This window comes from Podarcis melisellensis, assembly GCF_964234715.1.
Source record: "Podarcis melisellensis genome assembly, chromosome: 11".
Classification (NCBI taxonomy): Eukaryota; Metazoa; Chordata; class Lepidosauria; order Squamata; family Lacertidae; genus Podarcis; species Podarcis melisellensis.
The window spans coordinates 39,613,950-39,628,932 of NC_138543.1; the positions used below are offsets into that span (position 1 = coordinate 39,613,950).

Here is a 14,983-nt window from a genome sequence, read left to right on the forward strand (position 1 = left end):
CGCCCGAATGGTACCTATTTATCTACTTGCACTTTGATGTGCTTTTGAACTGCTAGGTTGGCAGGAGCAGGGACTGAGCAACGGGAGCTCACCCTGTCGCAGGGATTCAAACCGCCGACCTTCCGATCGGCAAGCCCTAGGCTCTGTGGTTTAACCTACAGCTCCACCCGCCTCCCTGCAGGTTCACATAAGAGGAGCCTTATGCAAGAAGATAGGAAGGTGTCTTGTACTGAACTGCACCATTGGTCCACCTACACAGAAAAGCAGCAGCTCTCTGGGATTTCATACCTGCAGATGTCAGGGATCAAACCTGGGATTTTCTGTATATCAGAGCTGTTACCCTTCCTCAGGGCCCTTCTTCAGGTACAACACCTGCCAGGTGTATGAGAAGCACCCATTTCACAATGAGCAGTCTACAGGGGAGCACCCTCTCTCTGCCAGGAGAGAGACAGGTTGTATCTTGCTATATGGTTGAACTGATGGCTCACAGAGGGCTCCCCCCCTTCCATTGCTCCATCTGTTTCTCCCCACCCTCCATTTTTTATCCTCCTCTCTTTCAATGCTCCCAGGCTAGGTCAAGGCAGCTATGAGAGGCATTCGGTTTGCTCCAGAAGGGCTCTTCTTGTGTTCACAACAGCTACAGCTTTTCCCACTCACCAGGGTGCTCTCCTTTAAGTCGTGACTTTCTTGTAGCTGGGGGGGGGGGACGCACACTGTGCTTTGCACAGACCTGTGAGTGCAGTTACCCGCTTCAGTGGCATGAAGAGGCAGGCTCCTCTTCCGTTGCCCAGGGAAGTGCATTATTTCCACGGCTGCTCTGTGTGCTTGTCCATTCGGAGCTCAGCGATGAATCATCCTGTGTTTGGGAACGAGGAGATGGCTCTCTTATTTTAGTTGGCTTGTGAGAATTGCCTTTCAACAACAGCGCCAGCTCTGTATGCCTCTGAAATAAATGGCATGCAGAGCATGACTTGGGGTCACTGTCTTCTCCTAGCCTTGAAGCTCAGGAAGCTGGGCTTTTGTAGCTCCCTTTCCATGCTGCTGCTTTCACCTTGCCGCGTGTGGTCCAATGACAAGCCCAGGTAACTGAGTCATTGGGTAGCTTTCTCTCTGTGTGCATGTCTTGTTTTCTCTTCCTTGCCCTCAGGAAAATGATTATGTAAAGGCCTTTTGAATCTTCCCCAAAACTCAAGGGCCAAGTGCAATGTCACTTTAGCGCAGTTTCCCATTGGACAGTTAGGATTCTTCTGATCCCAGCTTAGGCTTCGTGGAGCACAATTACAAAATCAACAACAGATTCTGTATGGTGGTTCATCTCTGAGGCATTGCTACTGTCGTAATTTACTGAAACGCCATGGGGTGCCTCTTGTGTTATATAGGGGAGACCTACAACATTTTGAGTGCTGCTGCTCAGGGTTCCAACAAGCCAGCTGTGCCCTCCATCCCATCCACATTCTTTGCTTCCCTCAACAGCCATTCAGCATTCTGTAGCCACTGAGCATGCCCAGACTTTATTGGACTGTGTTTTGGGGGGAGTGTGTGTATTTGCTGGGCTGGCTATGGCTGTTGGGAGTTGTAGCCCAAAATACTTGGAGGGGACCAGTATGGCAAAGGCTGCTGAGGTAGATAGACGGGTAGATATTTGTACACCTGCAAACCTTGGGCTCCCACCCAGTCTGTGGACATCTCCACCTAGTGTGTGTGATGGTGCTTGTTTTAGCTGCATAAGGATCCATATGTGGGAGATCCATTTTGCTATAAATTTAAGTGATGAAATTCGAAAAGAATGATTAGACATGACAGGGCAACCACATGTATGTTTTATGGGGTGGTCATTTTGTCACATGAATAATAATAATAATAATAATAATAATAATTTATTATTTATACCCCGCCCATCTGGCTGGGTTTCCCCAGCCACTCTGGGCGCCTTCCAACAAAACACTAAAATACAATAACCTATTAAACATTAAAAACTTTCCGAAACAGGGCTGCCTTTAGATGTCTTCTAAAGGTTCGGTAGTTATTTTTCTCTTTGACATCTGGTGGGAGGGCTTTCCACAGGGCGGGTGCCATTACCAAGAAGGCCCTCTGCCTGGTTCCCTGTAACTTGGCTTCTCTCAGTGAGGGAACCGCCAGAAGGCCCTCGGTGCTGGACCTCAGTGTTGGGGCAGAACAATGGAGGTGGAGACGCTCCTTCAGGTATACTGGACCGTGGCTGTTTAGGGTTTTAAAGGTCAGCACCAACACTTTGAATTGTGCTCGGAAACGTACTGGGAGCCAATGTAGGTCTTTCAAGACCGGTGTTATATGGTCTCGACGGCCGCTCCCAGTCACCAGTCTAGCTGCCGCATTCTGGATTAGTCCAATTGCCGCATTGCAGTAGTCCAAGCGAGAGATAACCAGAGCATGCACCACTCTGGCAAGACAGTCCGCGGGAATAGGATTGCATAGGGGAGATGCACAAAACCTGTCCCCTCCTCTGCCTTAACTCACAAGCACTCAGTTTGTTTAGGAAGTACACACAAAAGCATACTGTAGACTGGCTCACATTCAGCCCTTGAGCCAGCCAGAAGCAAACTGCACAAAGCAATGAAGCACAACAAACTACGGCAGGGACGGCGGTGTGTTTCATTCCCCACTCCCCTATTTTTTTTTTCATTTAAAGATTGGCCACCCACCCACATGTACACCCACAGCTCCACTCCTGCTCTATATGTGACTTGGGCAGACAGAAACATAGCTTACCCCCATATCTAGTTTCTCCTTTCGCCTGCCATCTGACAAGGCCTTCAATTTATCTTGCACCCAGAAACAGATTTTTGAGATGCTACTGGGGGTGGGAGTGCTCATGATGAAGCCTTGGGCAGTAATTGGCTAGAAGTGCCTTTATGTTAAAGAGAAAAATACAGGAAGTTAGATCAAAGGCCTTTCTAGCTAACCCAACATGCTGGACTCACACTGGCCAAATAGATGCCATTGGAAAGCCCCCAAAGAGGACATCGTGTGCAACAGCACTCTCCCATTTGTGTTCCCCAGCAACTGATATTGGAGGTATACTTGGTCATCATGACTTAGTAGCTGTTGATAGCCTTTCCTGCCATTTGTTTTCCATGAAATTGCCTAATCACCTCTTAAAGTCATCCAAGGTGATGGTCATCCATAACCACATCTTGTGTTTGTGAATTCAGTAATTTAACGACGAATAAGTATTTACTTTTGTCTACCCTGAAGTTCAGTGTCAGATTGCCACTGGAGCTATAATGAGGAGATTTCTGAAACCGAGACAAATACGCAAGCATCATTCACAGCTATAAAACAGAGTTGCTTAGTTAAGTAGATTATTCCTTTCAGATACATACAGTGGTGCCCCGCAAGACGAATGCCTCGCAAAACGAAAAACGCGCAAGACGAAAGGGTTTTTCGGTTTTTGCGTCACTTCGCAAGACGATTTTCCCTATGGGCTTGCTTCGCAAGACGAAAACGTCTTGCGAGTTTGTTCGCTTTTTTCCTAAAGTCGCTTGAAGAGGCGCAGTTGCGACGGACCGTGCTTCGCAAGATGAAAAACCATGCAAGATGAAAAGACTCGTGGAACGAATTAATTTCGTCTTGCGAGGCACCACTGTATTTGGACACCCACCTCTCAATCAGTTGGCATAGTTTTATATTCAAACACAGTTGGAAGGGAGGAATAATGCATTGCTAAATGTGCTTTATAACTCTTCTTCCTTCAATAACTCCTTTTTAAAAAATACTCATTAATATTAGTAGCCTAATTTCCCATCTCTCCCACTTAGAATTTAAAGGAAGTTGCCTTCCTGCTGGAAATACTGTATCTCTAAGTTGTCATCTGGAAATTGAGGCCTATTTATGTTCCATAAATGCCAAATATACATACGACACAGTAGGATCTTTAGATCCTTTTAAAAAAATTGAAACCAGAGCTGCATAGCTGCGCCCGAGAAAAATGAGACCTTCATGGTAATACACTTTCCACAGAGCAGATTTTAAATGTTAAGTCTAAAAATAGAATTGTCCATGAAAATGACTGATAAACCTCTGATTTAAAACTCTAGCTAGGTCTGCAAATAATTAAAACAATTTGATTGGAGAACCAGTGTAGGATAAGACTAGGAATCAGGAAGTTGCTGATTCTAAATCCGCCTCTGCCAATGAGATCACTACTGCACCTCTAAAAGCTATTCTTCCTTGGCCTCAAATTTTCATGCTGCAATGGGGACAACAGCCATACATGTTGCAGTGGGTACAACATGCAAGGCTGTTGCTAGATTCTTAGAGCACAAACCAATAGCACCAATCTGCATAAACGTACAGGGAGCCGATGGGCAAATTAGGATTGTGGTTGGCTGGAGAAGGGATGGAGAAATCTGTCCATTTCAGATTCTGTCTTTTTCTTATTTTTCCAATCATAAATTTGGTTCTCCACATTTCCACAGCAATTCACAAATTTCCTCTTGAAAATTCGTCAGCAGCCAATGCTAATTTATCATAATAAGCACATTTCCTGGTGCAGTTTTGACTAATATGTGCATTTTTGCAAGCAATTTCCACTAATATAATGCACTTTGGAGGTAATTTTCACCAATCAATGCATTTTTTCACACACTTCCCCCAATATATGCATTTTTGGTACACATTATTTGGTTAGGGATGTGTATTGCAAAATTCAGAGAAGTAGAAACTTCAGAGGATATGTGTGCTTCAGTTTGTATCTTGGTTTGTGAAATATCGAAGTTATTAAATACCATAATTGAATAACTGAATCCCTAGGCTGGGGTCACACTGGTACTGTACCTTTTAGCATCCCTAGCTGTCTCCAAAGCATTAAAAAACAAAAATTAAGTGGGGGAGGCACAGAAGATCTGGGTCTCAATAGACAGGACATTAGGCCACCTCCAACAAACACCCTGTAAATATGAGAGAAGTACTTTGAACAGTGGAAAGCACTATATAAATTATAAGTACTATTCTGGCGAGCATTGATTTGATTAAATAAATATATTTCAAACATTTCCCGAATGCAAGCGTTCTATGTAAATATGCTCATGAGTTTTTATGATGCATCACGTGATGCTAGCAATCAGCAAATTACTTTGACCAGCATAAATATACTGGCTGGCATTCCAGTCCTTTGTAACAACCTGCCTGCCTGAAACATTGATCAGCTGATTGACTGACTGGTTTGTGGCCTTAGCCAGTTCCGGGGACTCCTGCTCACAGGATTAAACAAATACACATAATAAAGCTATAATCCAGTACAGGATTAAATGCATTTGCAATGCCTTGTTGCATTCTGGCACATTAGTTGGAATAGTCAGGAAGCAGGCCTCGATAACATACAGTGTATTATGTGTCTGAATGTTTAATCCATTTCAAAACCTTGCTGTATTCACAAAGCTATTATGCTGGAAAGGAGGGTGTGCTTCCAATCTTCTCTTCAACATGCTGAAAAATGTCTATGGTTCCCACAACAAGTGCTCCATTTGCACCCAGACTGGTGTGGTGATTAGAGTGTTGGACTGGGACCTAGGAGGCCAGAGTCCCTACTCTGCCATGAAGGTTGCTCAGTGACCGTGGGCCACTCTCAGCTTAGCCTACAATACAAAGTTGTTGTGAGGATAAAATGGGGAGCAGGGAAAACCACATATGTCCCATTCGGGTCTTTGGATATAAATGTAACAATTAAATAAACTTTAGAAACAGAGATCCCATTGAAATCGATGGTAGAAGTTAATCATGCCTTAAATTAATTCAGTGATTTCAGTAGGAATTAAGTTAACTAACTTAGCCAGGATCCATTTTATATTCACTGACTAAACTACATATACAAAAATGGGGGAAGAGGCATTGTTTTTTGTATTGTTTTGTTAATCGAACTATGCTATGAATATTCTAGTGTATGTTCAGTCATAAGTGAGTTAAAGCAGTTCGTGTTTGCGGGGGCAAAGCCCACAAAATGAAGCTGTGTGAAATTGAAATCCAATCCAATAGTGAAGACTCAGGTCTCTTTGGTGGGGCAAATGGGTAGGTGGGGTTGAAGGGGTGAGTCAATGTGTTCACACACATATTCATGGCACTCTCTTTAGGATGAGTCTATGCCATTGTTTGAAGAAAGCAAGTGGCAGATGACCAAAAAGTGGATCATGTGATTCATCTAAGAGCCCAAGATGGTCAGCTGGCATTTGAATGTGGCAATGGCTCTTATAAGTCAATAAAAGGCTGAATAAGAGGGTATTAAAATTTTTGTTCTAACCTGGCTGTTCCTTCAGCCTAATTCTGACAGCCCTTGCTGCAGGAAGAAGAGCTAGAGTCAGAGGGGAAGGACATGATCTTGTTGTTGAGATCTAGACACTACCTCCATAACGCATGTGTAAATGTGCAGCGGTCTCATAAAGTGAGTCTCATGAATAAGTTCACTCTGCCTAGTTGCCTAGTCTCTAATAGCTCAGAGAGGGGGGTATGGCAGCTATTGGGACGTCTTCATTGCTTCCATTCAGTTCTGCATCGTTTGCCTGGCTCATGACCCTTGGAATCCTGACTTTTGCTCCTAGTTCTTGCTATGAGCCGATACCATTTTTGGCCTGAATAAAGTTTTCTTCCTTACTCTCACGTGACTCACACCCTCAGCAGCTGGTATTCATGGGGACACTTCCAGTGACAGTGAAGGGAGAACATAGGAATTTGTCTAATCCCCTTTTAGGCCATCATGACCTCTTGTGGGGCCAAATTCCATAGTTTACTATGCACTGTGTGAAGCGGCATTTTGCAGTGATTTTTCCCATCGAGGTCACATTTAACTGGTGCTGCTAACGTGGTAGAGAACCCCACAGCTGTGTGTTCCACCCGCTTGCAGCCTACATGGCTCTTTCTGCATGTGAGCATGTATATGGAATGGAAATGGTTGGCATAAAGAAGCTAGAACGGAAAAATGTCTGTGTGCGCTGAGCTCTTAGGGCAGGGCATGTGGGTCTGGAGATGCAGCAGTAAAAAAGCCACATACTGTGCTAATAGCCAAGAAAGTGTTTGTTTTGTAGCAACTGAGCAGAGCCACTGCTGATGACTTAGCCCTGTTTGCTTTTTCAGGGGAACAGCAGTCATTTGCATCTGTCTCTTTATGCCCTTAGAAGAAAAAAGGGCGAAAGCTACACAAAGCCCAGGGTGCAATGAATGAATATTATTTTCATTGCAAGGCATGTTTGGCTTGTAAAGGCCAGGGGGGAAAAGTTGCCTACGCAAATCACATTGCAAGGATTTTTTTCAGAGCCTAAGGTAAACATTCTGTGTTTAAATTGTCGATTGCTCATTGTGCAATGCTAGAAGAACTACTTGAAATTCAAGTTAAACTTTCACTTCCTCTTAGGGTGGACACAGCTTAGATCCATAACCCTTTGTCCTGGCAGAAGCCTGCTCTCGTCTCAATTGCTATCTGAGTGAATTTAACTTGGGAGTTTAATGGTATGTTATAAAATTTTCAGCATTGACATGAATAAGTAGATAAGGCTTATATGTCCGACAGACTTTACAGTTCTTCAGATTTGTGATGATAGGCCACTAATGATTAATGGTGCTGTCATATACAATTGGCTAATATAGCAATATATATATATACTTTCCATGGCTGTGTTATAACATTGTCAGGCTTTTAAATACACCAGCGATGATTTTTAATAAATACCAAGAGGATGTTTGCAATTAAAACTCAAACAAAGGACATTTTCTTCTTTTTCAACTTTGCTTTTTCTGGCAAGTAGATGAGTGCTAATGAAGGAACCTCCAACCAAAATTGGCTAGGAAACATCTTTCTCTGTTCAGAAATATATATTCTTCTCACCCCAATGAAGACATATTATTTCAATATTTATTTATACTGGAACCTCCCAGTGTATTATTATTATTATTATTATTATTATTATTATTATTATTTCCTTGCTAAACTTCTACTGCTACTAATTTCCTCTTTCTAAGAAAGGAGCTCTTTAAACATGCCCCCACAACATGCAAGTTGATGGTTTGGTGGCTTGTATGTTGCTGCGGTTGGCTGGATGGATGCTGATGATGATATGAAAGAATGTTTGAGACCTAGTAGCAAGTTGAAGACCAGATCATTCCTTAGGCTAGCTGCACTACCTATGGTGATGTAAACAGCAGCTGACCTCGGGAATTGAAGTAGGTTGCAATGCCTGGCAGACTCCATCACCTGCAGTTCAGCTGAAAAGGCTATGTGCTTTATGAGGGGGTGAAAGGAGGCCTCATTCCCATCTGCATTTTCACCACCAGAGGCAGTCATGGGATCCAATGATAGGGCACGTGTCTGGACAACACTCCCTGATCCTGTGGGAGTTGCTAAGCTCATGTAGTTCACAGAATCAGATTGGAAGCCTTTTCCGGGGCTGGTCCTATCATTAGGCAAAGTGAGATGATTGCCTCAGGTGGCAGATGCTGAAAGAGGGAGACAGCAGAGGAAGCTCCCCCAGCCATTCCCCTCTCTTGGAGAAGAAGATGCACCTTCTTGTCCTCCACCTCAGGAAGCAAACTATACTGGCCTGGCCCTGGCCTTTTCTGTTGCCTTGGCAACATCACTTGCTTGACACTGACTTGGCAACCCACAATACAAGCCTTACTAGTGAGTTGCTTCCAACCAAACCACTTGAGAAATCATAGCCTCAACAAGAAACAAGATGGATTTACTGTAAAATAATAATAATGAAAGAAGAAGAAGCAGCAACTGGTAATTTGTTGAGATTTAAATTTTATTGATCAAATGTCAATTTTCAAGGCAACAGATATCCATGTTCTTTAAGTACTTTGGTACAATAAATAACACATTTTTTTGAAATACTTGTTATGATTGCAATTGTCTGCATCATTTTCATACAATTTTAATACTAAACTATTATATCCAGTTACAAGAAACAAAATGGCATCTGGAATTTGGTTCTTATTACAAAATAGTTTATGCATGAATTTGATACTGACATGAGGGAGACTGCAGTCCTTTACACACTTACTTAGGAGAAAGTCTCACTGAAATCAATACTCTCAATTGACATGCACAGAATAGTAGCTATCTGGTTCAGCACATATAGTCCAGAAAAGTCTGGATCCATAGCAGTAGTAGTAGTAGTAGTAGTAAAGTTAATCTTACATTAAATAAATATCCTCTAGTAAATAATAGTTTGGGAGAACTAAAGGCCAAGTTAGATATGATTTCAGTAGATCTGTAATCTGATCCCCTCTACAACTTTTGAAAATGATAAATGCACCTCTTTCATAAATGAAAAGTACTATATAAATACCACTACTGCTGCTGCTGCTGCTCTTATTGCTAATGATAAACAGCACTTTACATTGATGTAATAAGAAAATGCTGTACATGCTGAGGTTGAAGAACTCATGGTTACCTTCACTGACATCCAAAGCAGAAAAGTAATGGTGTTTATAAAAGCTTTTCCCTTTCCTGTGTAGCTAGGCAGCACTGGGTGCAGTTCTGAGAAATGAAGCCCTGAAATTTCATTCAAACTTATTGCTGAAAAATATACCCATCCATCAAAAATAGCCAAAAGCAGCTGAAGCATGCCCTTTATATAATAGCTTTGAGCAAAGATGGATCTCTTGTTCAAAATGAGATCTTAAAGAGGAAGAGACATGGTGATTACATTAACTTAATTACTCTGAGCCATTCTAAAACAATAATTGTAACATTTAAGAAATAGTTAATGGTAACGGGAAGCCACCAGCTTGGGAATTAGCGATATCTAATTAGATGGGTTGTACACAACATCCTGGCTTTTATGTTGGGCTTCTGAGGCACAGCAAGAGTTGCTCCTTTTTTTCTTTTCTGTCTTCAGGAGGCTGATTCAATATATTCTGGTGCTTGAGGTGGAAAACCTGTTGTTCTTTTATTTTGATTGTTCAAGAAAGCTTCCCAGTAGATTCCCCCCCCATGAGTCTGATAAGAACGCAAGAAGAGTCTTGCTGAATCAGGTGGAGGGTCCGCCTTCTTTCAGAATCCTCAAGTGTCCAGTCCTAGGCATCCCCGAGTTTGAAGGCAGTAGTTGTCCCCTACTGTTGTCGGGTGCTTCAGATTCCTGCCCCCACCCTTTTCAGTTCTGCGATATCGTTCTTTTAAATGAAGCAACTGGAGATGATCCCAAGCAGTTTCCCAACCCTGCTGTCCTTGATGACACCCCAATAACCCATCTCTTGAGAGGGCTGATTTGACTTCTTTGTGGCAAAGTCAAAAGTGCACTTTGATTAAACTTGGAGTAGTAGGGACGCGGCTGGCACTGTGGTCTAAACCACAGAGCCTAGGACTTGCCAATCAGAAGGTTGGCTGTTCGAATCCCTGTGACGGGGTGAGCTCCCGTTGTTCGGTCCCAGCTCCTGCCAACCTAGCAGTTCAAAAGCACGTCAAAGTGCAAGTAGATAAATAGGTACCGCTCTGGCGGGAAGGTAAACGGTGTTTCCGTGCGCTGCTCTGGTTCACCAGAAGCGGCTTAGTCATGCTGGCCACATGACCCGGAAGCTGTCTGCGGACAAACGCCAGCTCCCTTGGCCTATAGAGCGAGATGAGCACCGCAACCCCAGAGTTGTCCACAACTGAACCTAACGGTCAGGAGTACCTTTACCTTTACCTAGTAAGGTAAATTAATCTGGAATGTTGAGCTAATAAGAACAAATTCTGGTTCAGACTAATGGGTCATCTAGTCCCGCATCTTGTTCTCAGAATAGCCTACCAGATTACTTTGGGAAGGCCACAAGCAGAACATGAGGACAATAGCACTCTCTTCACTTGTGATCTCCAGCAACTGGGGGCCAAAGGCATTCCACCTCTCCCACTGACAGTAATCTACAGCCACAAACTAGTGGTGCTAGTTGGTTAGGGGGGAAAGCCAGGTATCATTAGGGTTAAGAATAATAATAATAATAATAATAATAATAATAATAATAATAATAATAAATTTTATTTATATCCTGCCCTCCCCAGCCGAAGCCGGGCTCAGGGCGGCTAACAACACTAAAACAGTACAACATTATAAAACATTATAAAAATGAATTAAAATCAAAATTGATGGCAACCATAAACTAAAGTTTTGTAAAGATTGCCAAAGGAGGGAGTCAGGCTGCGCCCTGACCAAAGGCCAGGCGGAACAGCTCTGTCTTGCAGGCCCTGCGGAAAGATGTCAAGTCCTGGAGGGCCCTTGTCTCTTGTGACAGAGCGTTCCACCAGGTTGGAGCCACAGCCGAAAAAGCCCTGGCTCTAGTTGAGGCCAGCCTAACCTCTCTGTGGCTTGGGACCTTCAAGGTGTTTTTATTTGAAGACCGTAAGTTCCTCTGTGGGGCATACCAGGAGAGGCGGTCCCGTAGGTACGAGGGCCCTAGGCCGTATAGGGCTTTGAAGGTTAAAACCAGCACCTTAAACCTGATCCTGTACTCCACCGGGAGCCAGTGCAGCTGGTATAGCACCGGATGAATGTGATCTCTAAGCGAAGACCCCGTAAGGAGTCTCGCTGCGGCATTCTGCACCCGCTGGAGTTTCTGGGTCAGTCTCAAGGGCAGCCCCACGTAGAGCGAGTTACAATAATCCAGTCTGGAGGTGACCGTCGCGTGGATCACAGTGGCTAGGTCAGGGCGAGAGAGGTAAGGAGCCAACTCAACAATGCCTAAAGATGATCACAGTAGAGTGGACCAAAGGGGTCAAAAGGATCTGGAAAGGCAAGCCACATTACCATTATTATGGTTTGACAAAATCACAGTAGTATAAATGAACCTGTTACCAAAAATATTATTCTTATTTTTAAATATTCCATTAGAACATGGAAGTGTCGTAATGGACAAATTACAAAATAATATTATGCAATTCATCTGGAAAGTCAAGCTCGATATTAGGAGAGAAGAAAAGAGTGGCACAATCCAGACAGATTTATAGAATGGCGAAGTTTGTGAATTACTGTATGGGAATCTACACTTTCAAGATGAGACGCAACCATATGTCTTATTTTCACAAATTTAAGACTTTAGGATAATAATAATAAAAGAAGCATCCCTATTATAACTGTTCTTTGTACATGTACGATACAGTCTGATGTTTTGTTTAAATATCTATAGAGATACACACACGCTCACTTGGACAATTAAAAGCATTATATTTCATCTTGTATTTTTTTCTAATCAAATATTTGTTCGCCTTTGGGAAAGTTGGGGTATGTGGGTGCATTTGCTTATTTATTATTTATTTACTATTTGTTGTTTCTTTATTACACTTAATGCACGCCATCATGCAATAGCTTTAAAACATGAATTGCCAAGATACAGCACTCTAATAAAACAATGTACAATCCCCCCAAAAAATGTTCTATCCAGCGCAGCATAATTCCCAGTCATTAACCCAAGCTGCAATGCCATATAAATCACAGAAGCTGAAAACAAGAAGAGCTGAAACAACCAGCAGAATGCAGTAGCTAACCCCCCGGCCCAAAAAATCTAACCAAAGCTCAGGTACTGTGGGGAGGAGGGTGGGACGGAAGTGCACCCTTGACATCCCCAGCCCCTCCCTTCAGAATGAGCAATAAACAGATGGAAATGATAGCCAAACATAACCAGCGTGCCAATGTTTAAGCCCTCCTCCCGGCCCTTTCTGTGTACATAATCAGGAGTCACTCTAGCAGCTGCAGTGCATTAGTTCCAGCAGTTTGACAGGCAGCCTCATTGCTCTGGCACAGGAGCTGTCGCTCCACGCTCTGCCTTCCTCTCTGTCTTCACATGCAAGCAGAGCCGGCAGGAGTGAGAGGAGTCCGCCAGAGTGGACTGTCAGAGGAGTGGCAATGCCTACTAGCTTCAGCGGAAGAGTTAGCCTGCTTTCTCCCTTTGCACTTCGTTATCTGGACAGAGACGCTCTGAGCGTAGGCAGAAGCATGCCGAAATCTGAATAGGCTGGATCGGAGTCGAAGCTCTGTATGGTTCCCCAGAACAAAATTAGCAGGAGGAAATACTTCTCTCTCTCTCTCTTTTAAAAAAGCAACAACTTCACAGCAGCCAAAACAAATATCACGTTGCATTGTAGAGAGACTTCGCAAATATCAGTTGCTTTGGAAACATGGCTCAGCAAACAAGCCCAGACACCTTGACCGTACCTGAAGTGGATAATCCACATTGTCAAAATCCGTGGCTCAACGAGGATCTTGTGAAGACCCTGAGGGAAAACCTGTTGCAGCATGAGAAGCTCAAGACATCCAGGAAGTCTTCATCTATTTCTCCTAAGCTGTCACCTGTCATCTCCCCTCGAAATTCTCCAAGGCTCTTGCGCAGGATGCTTCTGAGTAGCAACATACCGAAACAGCGGCGGTTCACAGTGGCACATACCTGGTAAGAACAGGACTGTACATGCCTCTTCTCTCCCCTGTCTCCAGGTTTGGAATTGTATCTCATTTTGCATGGGTGGGGAAACATAAGCTGGAATTTTAATGGAAAATCCCTTTTAAAAAATCACAAGCAGAGTCACAGAAGAAGCCATGGGCATGTTTCCATATCTTTAAGAGCAGTAATAGATTAGGCAAGAGACCCAGTTCCCTTATGCTGAAGCTGCTTCTGATATTGATTGAAATGAATGCCATTCCAGATAACAAAAGGAGAAGCCCGCAGGGCTGCACTGACTTTTCTCATTTCTTTTCCCAAGTTCATCCTCGACCCTTCCTCCTTTCTCTGGACAGATTTAAGGGAGGAATGTGTGAAAAGAAAACATGGTCTGATTCACTGCTAAAAGTTGACTTAAATTCTCTTCCCTCTCCCCAGTTGTTGTATTGGGTGTGCATGGGGGAGATGGGGGACCCACATCAGAAGTAGATGGGTGTGGAGATGGTGAGCAAAACTGTACATCTCTCGGTCCTTGTATTGAAATAATTGCTGTGGGAAGTGAGAAAGGAGATATTTTGTTAGTGGAAGAGCCTTTTAGTTGCACTGTGATTATGAAATATGGGGGGGGGGGTATTTGTGCATGAGTACAGTTGGGTTAGAAGCAGACAGATGTTTTGCTCTGTTTTATCCATCTTTGTGCATTTCTTTCTTTTCTAGTAAAACCTGTTATTTAGGTGTTTCCCTGAGAATAGTCCATTGACTTTTGCACTGATCATTTCTTTCTTCTTTCTTTTTGCATAGTCTTGCTTTTTGTTGGCTACCTGTCATTCAAACGTTTTCTTTTGAGGAAAAAAATGAAATAAAATGTGGTGCCAAGCCAAGAATTGTGATGTCGTAGACAGTGGCGTAGCATGGGTTGTCAGCACCCGGGGCAAGGCAAGTAATTTGCACCCCCTAACCCATGGATTTGTACCCCCTAACCCGTGGATTTGCGCCCCCTAACCCTAACCCCCAGATGTTGCGCCCGGTGCGGCCGGCCCCCCCCTGCACCCCCCACGCTACGCCACTGGTCGTAGAAAAGGAAGAATGACAAGCCTAGAGTAGGGTTTTTTTTAATTAATACAAATGTAATCATTTTAATTAAATGAAGAAGAGTGTTTTCGCCTAAAGGGCATGCACTGCTGTTGTATGACAGGTATGCACTGATTCATTACCTGAGGCTGCATGTCCAGAAAGGAAACTTAAGATGGAGATGGAAGAATACTTGTAGAAGCTAAGACTAAACTGCTACTTAATGGAAACATGTATTTCAATGAAGCACAGATTTCAATGAGACATAGGGTTTTACCTTTGAAAGTGTAACTTGGCATGAAGCCAATAGGAAACGATGTGTGGCTTGTGGATAGAAAGCATTTAAGATTCAAGATGCATCAAGGGAAAGACTCAGAACTTACTATCAGGAGCTAACAGGGTTAGAACCCGGACTGCATTGTTCTTCCCACCACAGGTATCCTGTGTGTTGAGTCACCAGGGAACATCTCCCTAGCCAGTAAAGGATTTTCAGGTACTGCGATTTCACCAACTCTAGTTAGTCATTGGCCCACCTCAG

At 43.4% G+C, this 14,983-nt stretch overlaps 1 protein-coding gene across 5 annotated transcripts in view; it reads left to right on the forward strand.

Annotated features, from left to right (window-relative positions):
• The window catches only part of PDE4D (phosphodiesterase 4D), a 650,804-nt gene that overhangs the window by 264,063 nt on the left and 371,758 nt on the right, over nucleotides 1-14,983 (forward strand). The window contains exon 1 of one of the 5 annotated variants that reach the window (XM_081929695.1): nucleotides 11,724-13,386. The exons of 3 other annotated variants lie outside the window; for them this stretch is intronic. In XM_081929695.1, coding sequence (XP_081785821.1) covers nucleotides 13,118-13,386 — 269 coding nt within the window. In that variant the 5' untranslated portion in view covers nucleotides 11,724-13,117. Of the gene's footprint in view, nucleotides 1-11,723; nucleotides 13,387-14,983 lie in introns of those variants that run through there. One more of the 5 variants, XM_081929697.1, reaches the window with a different exon arrangement.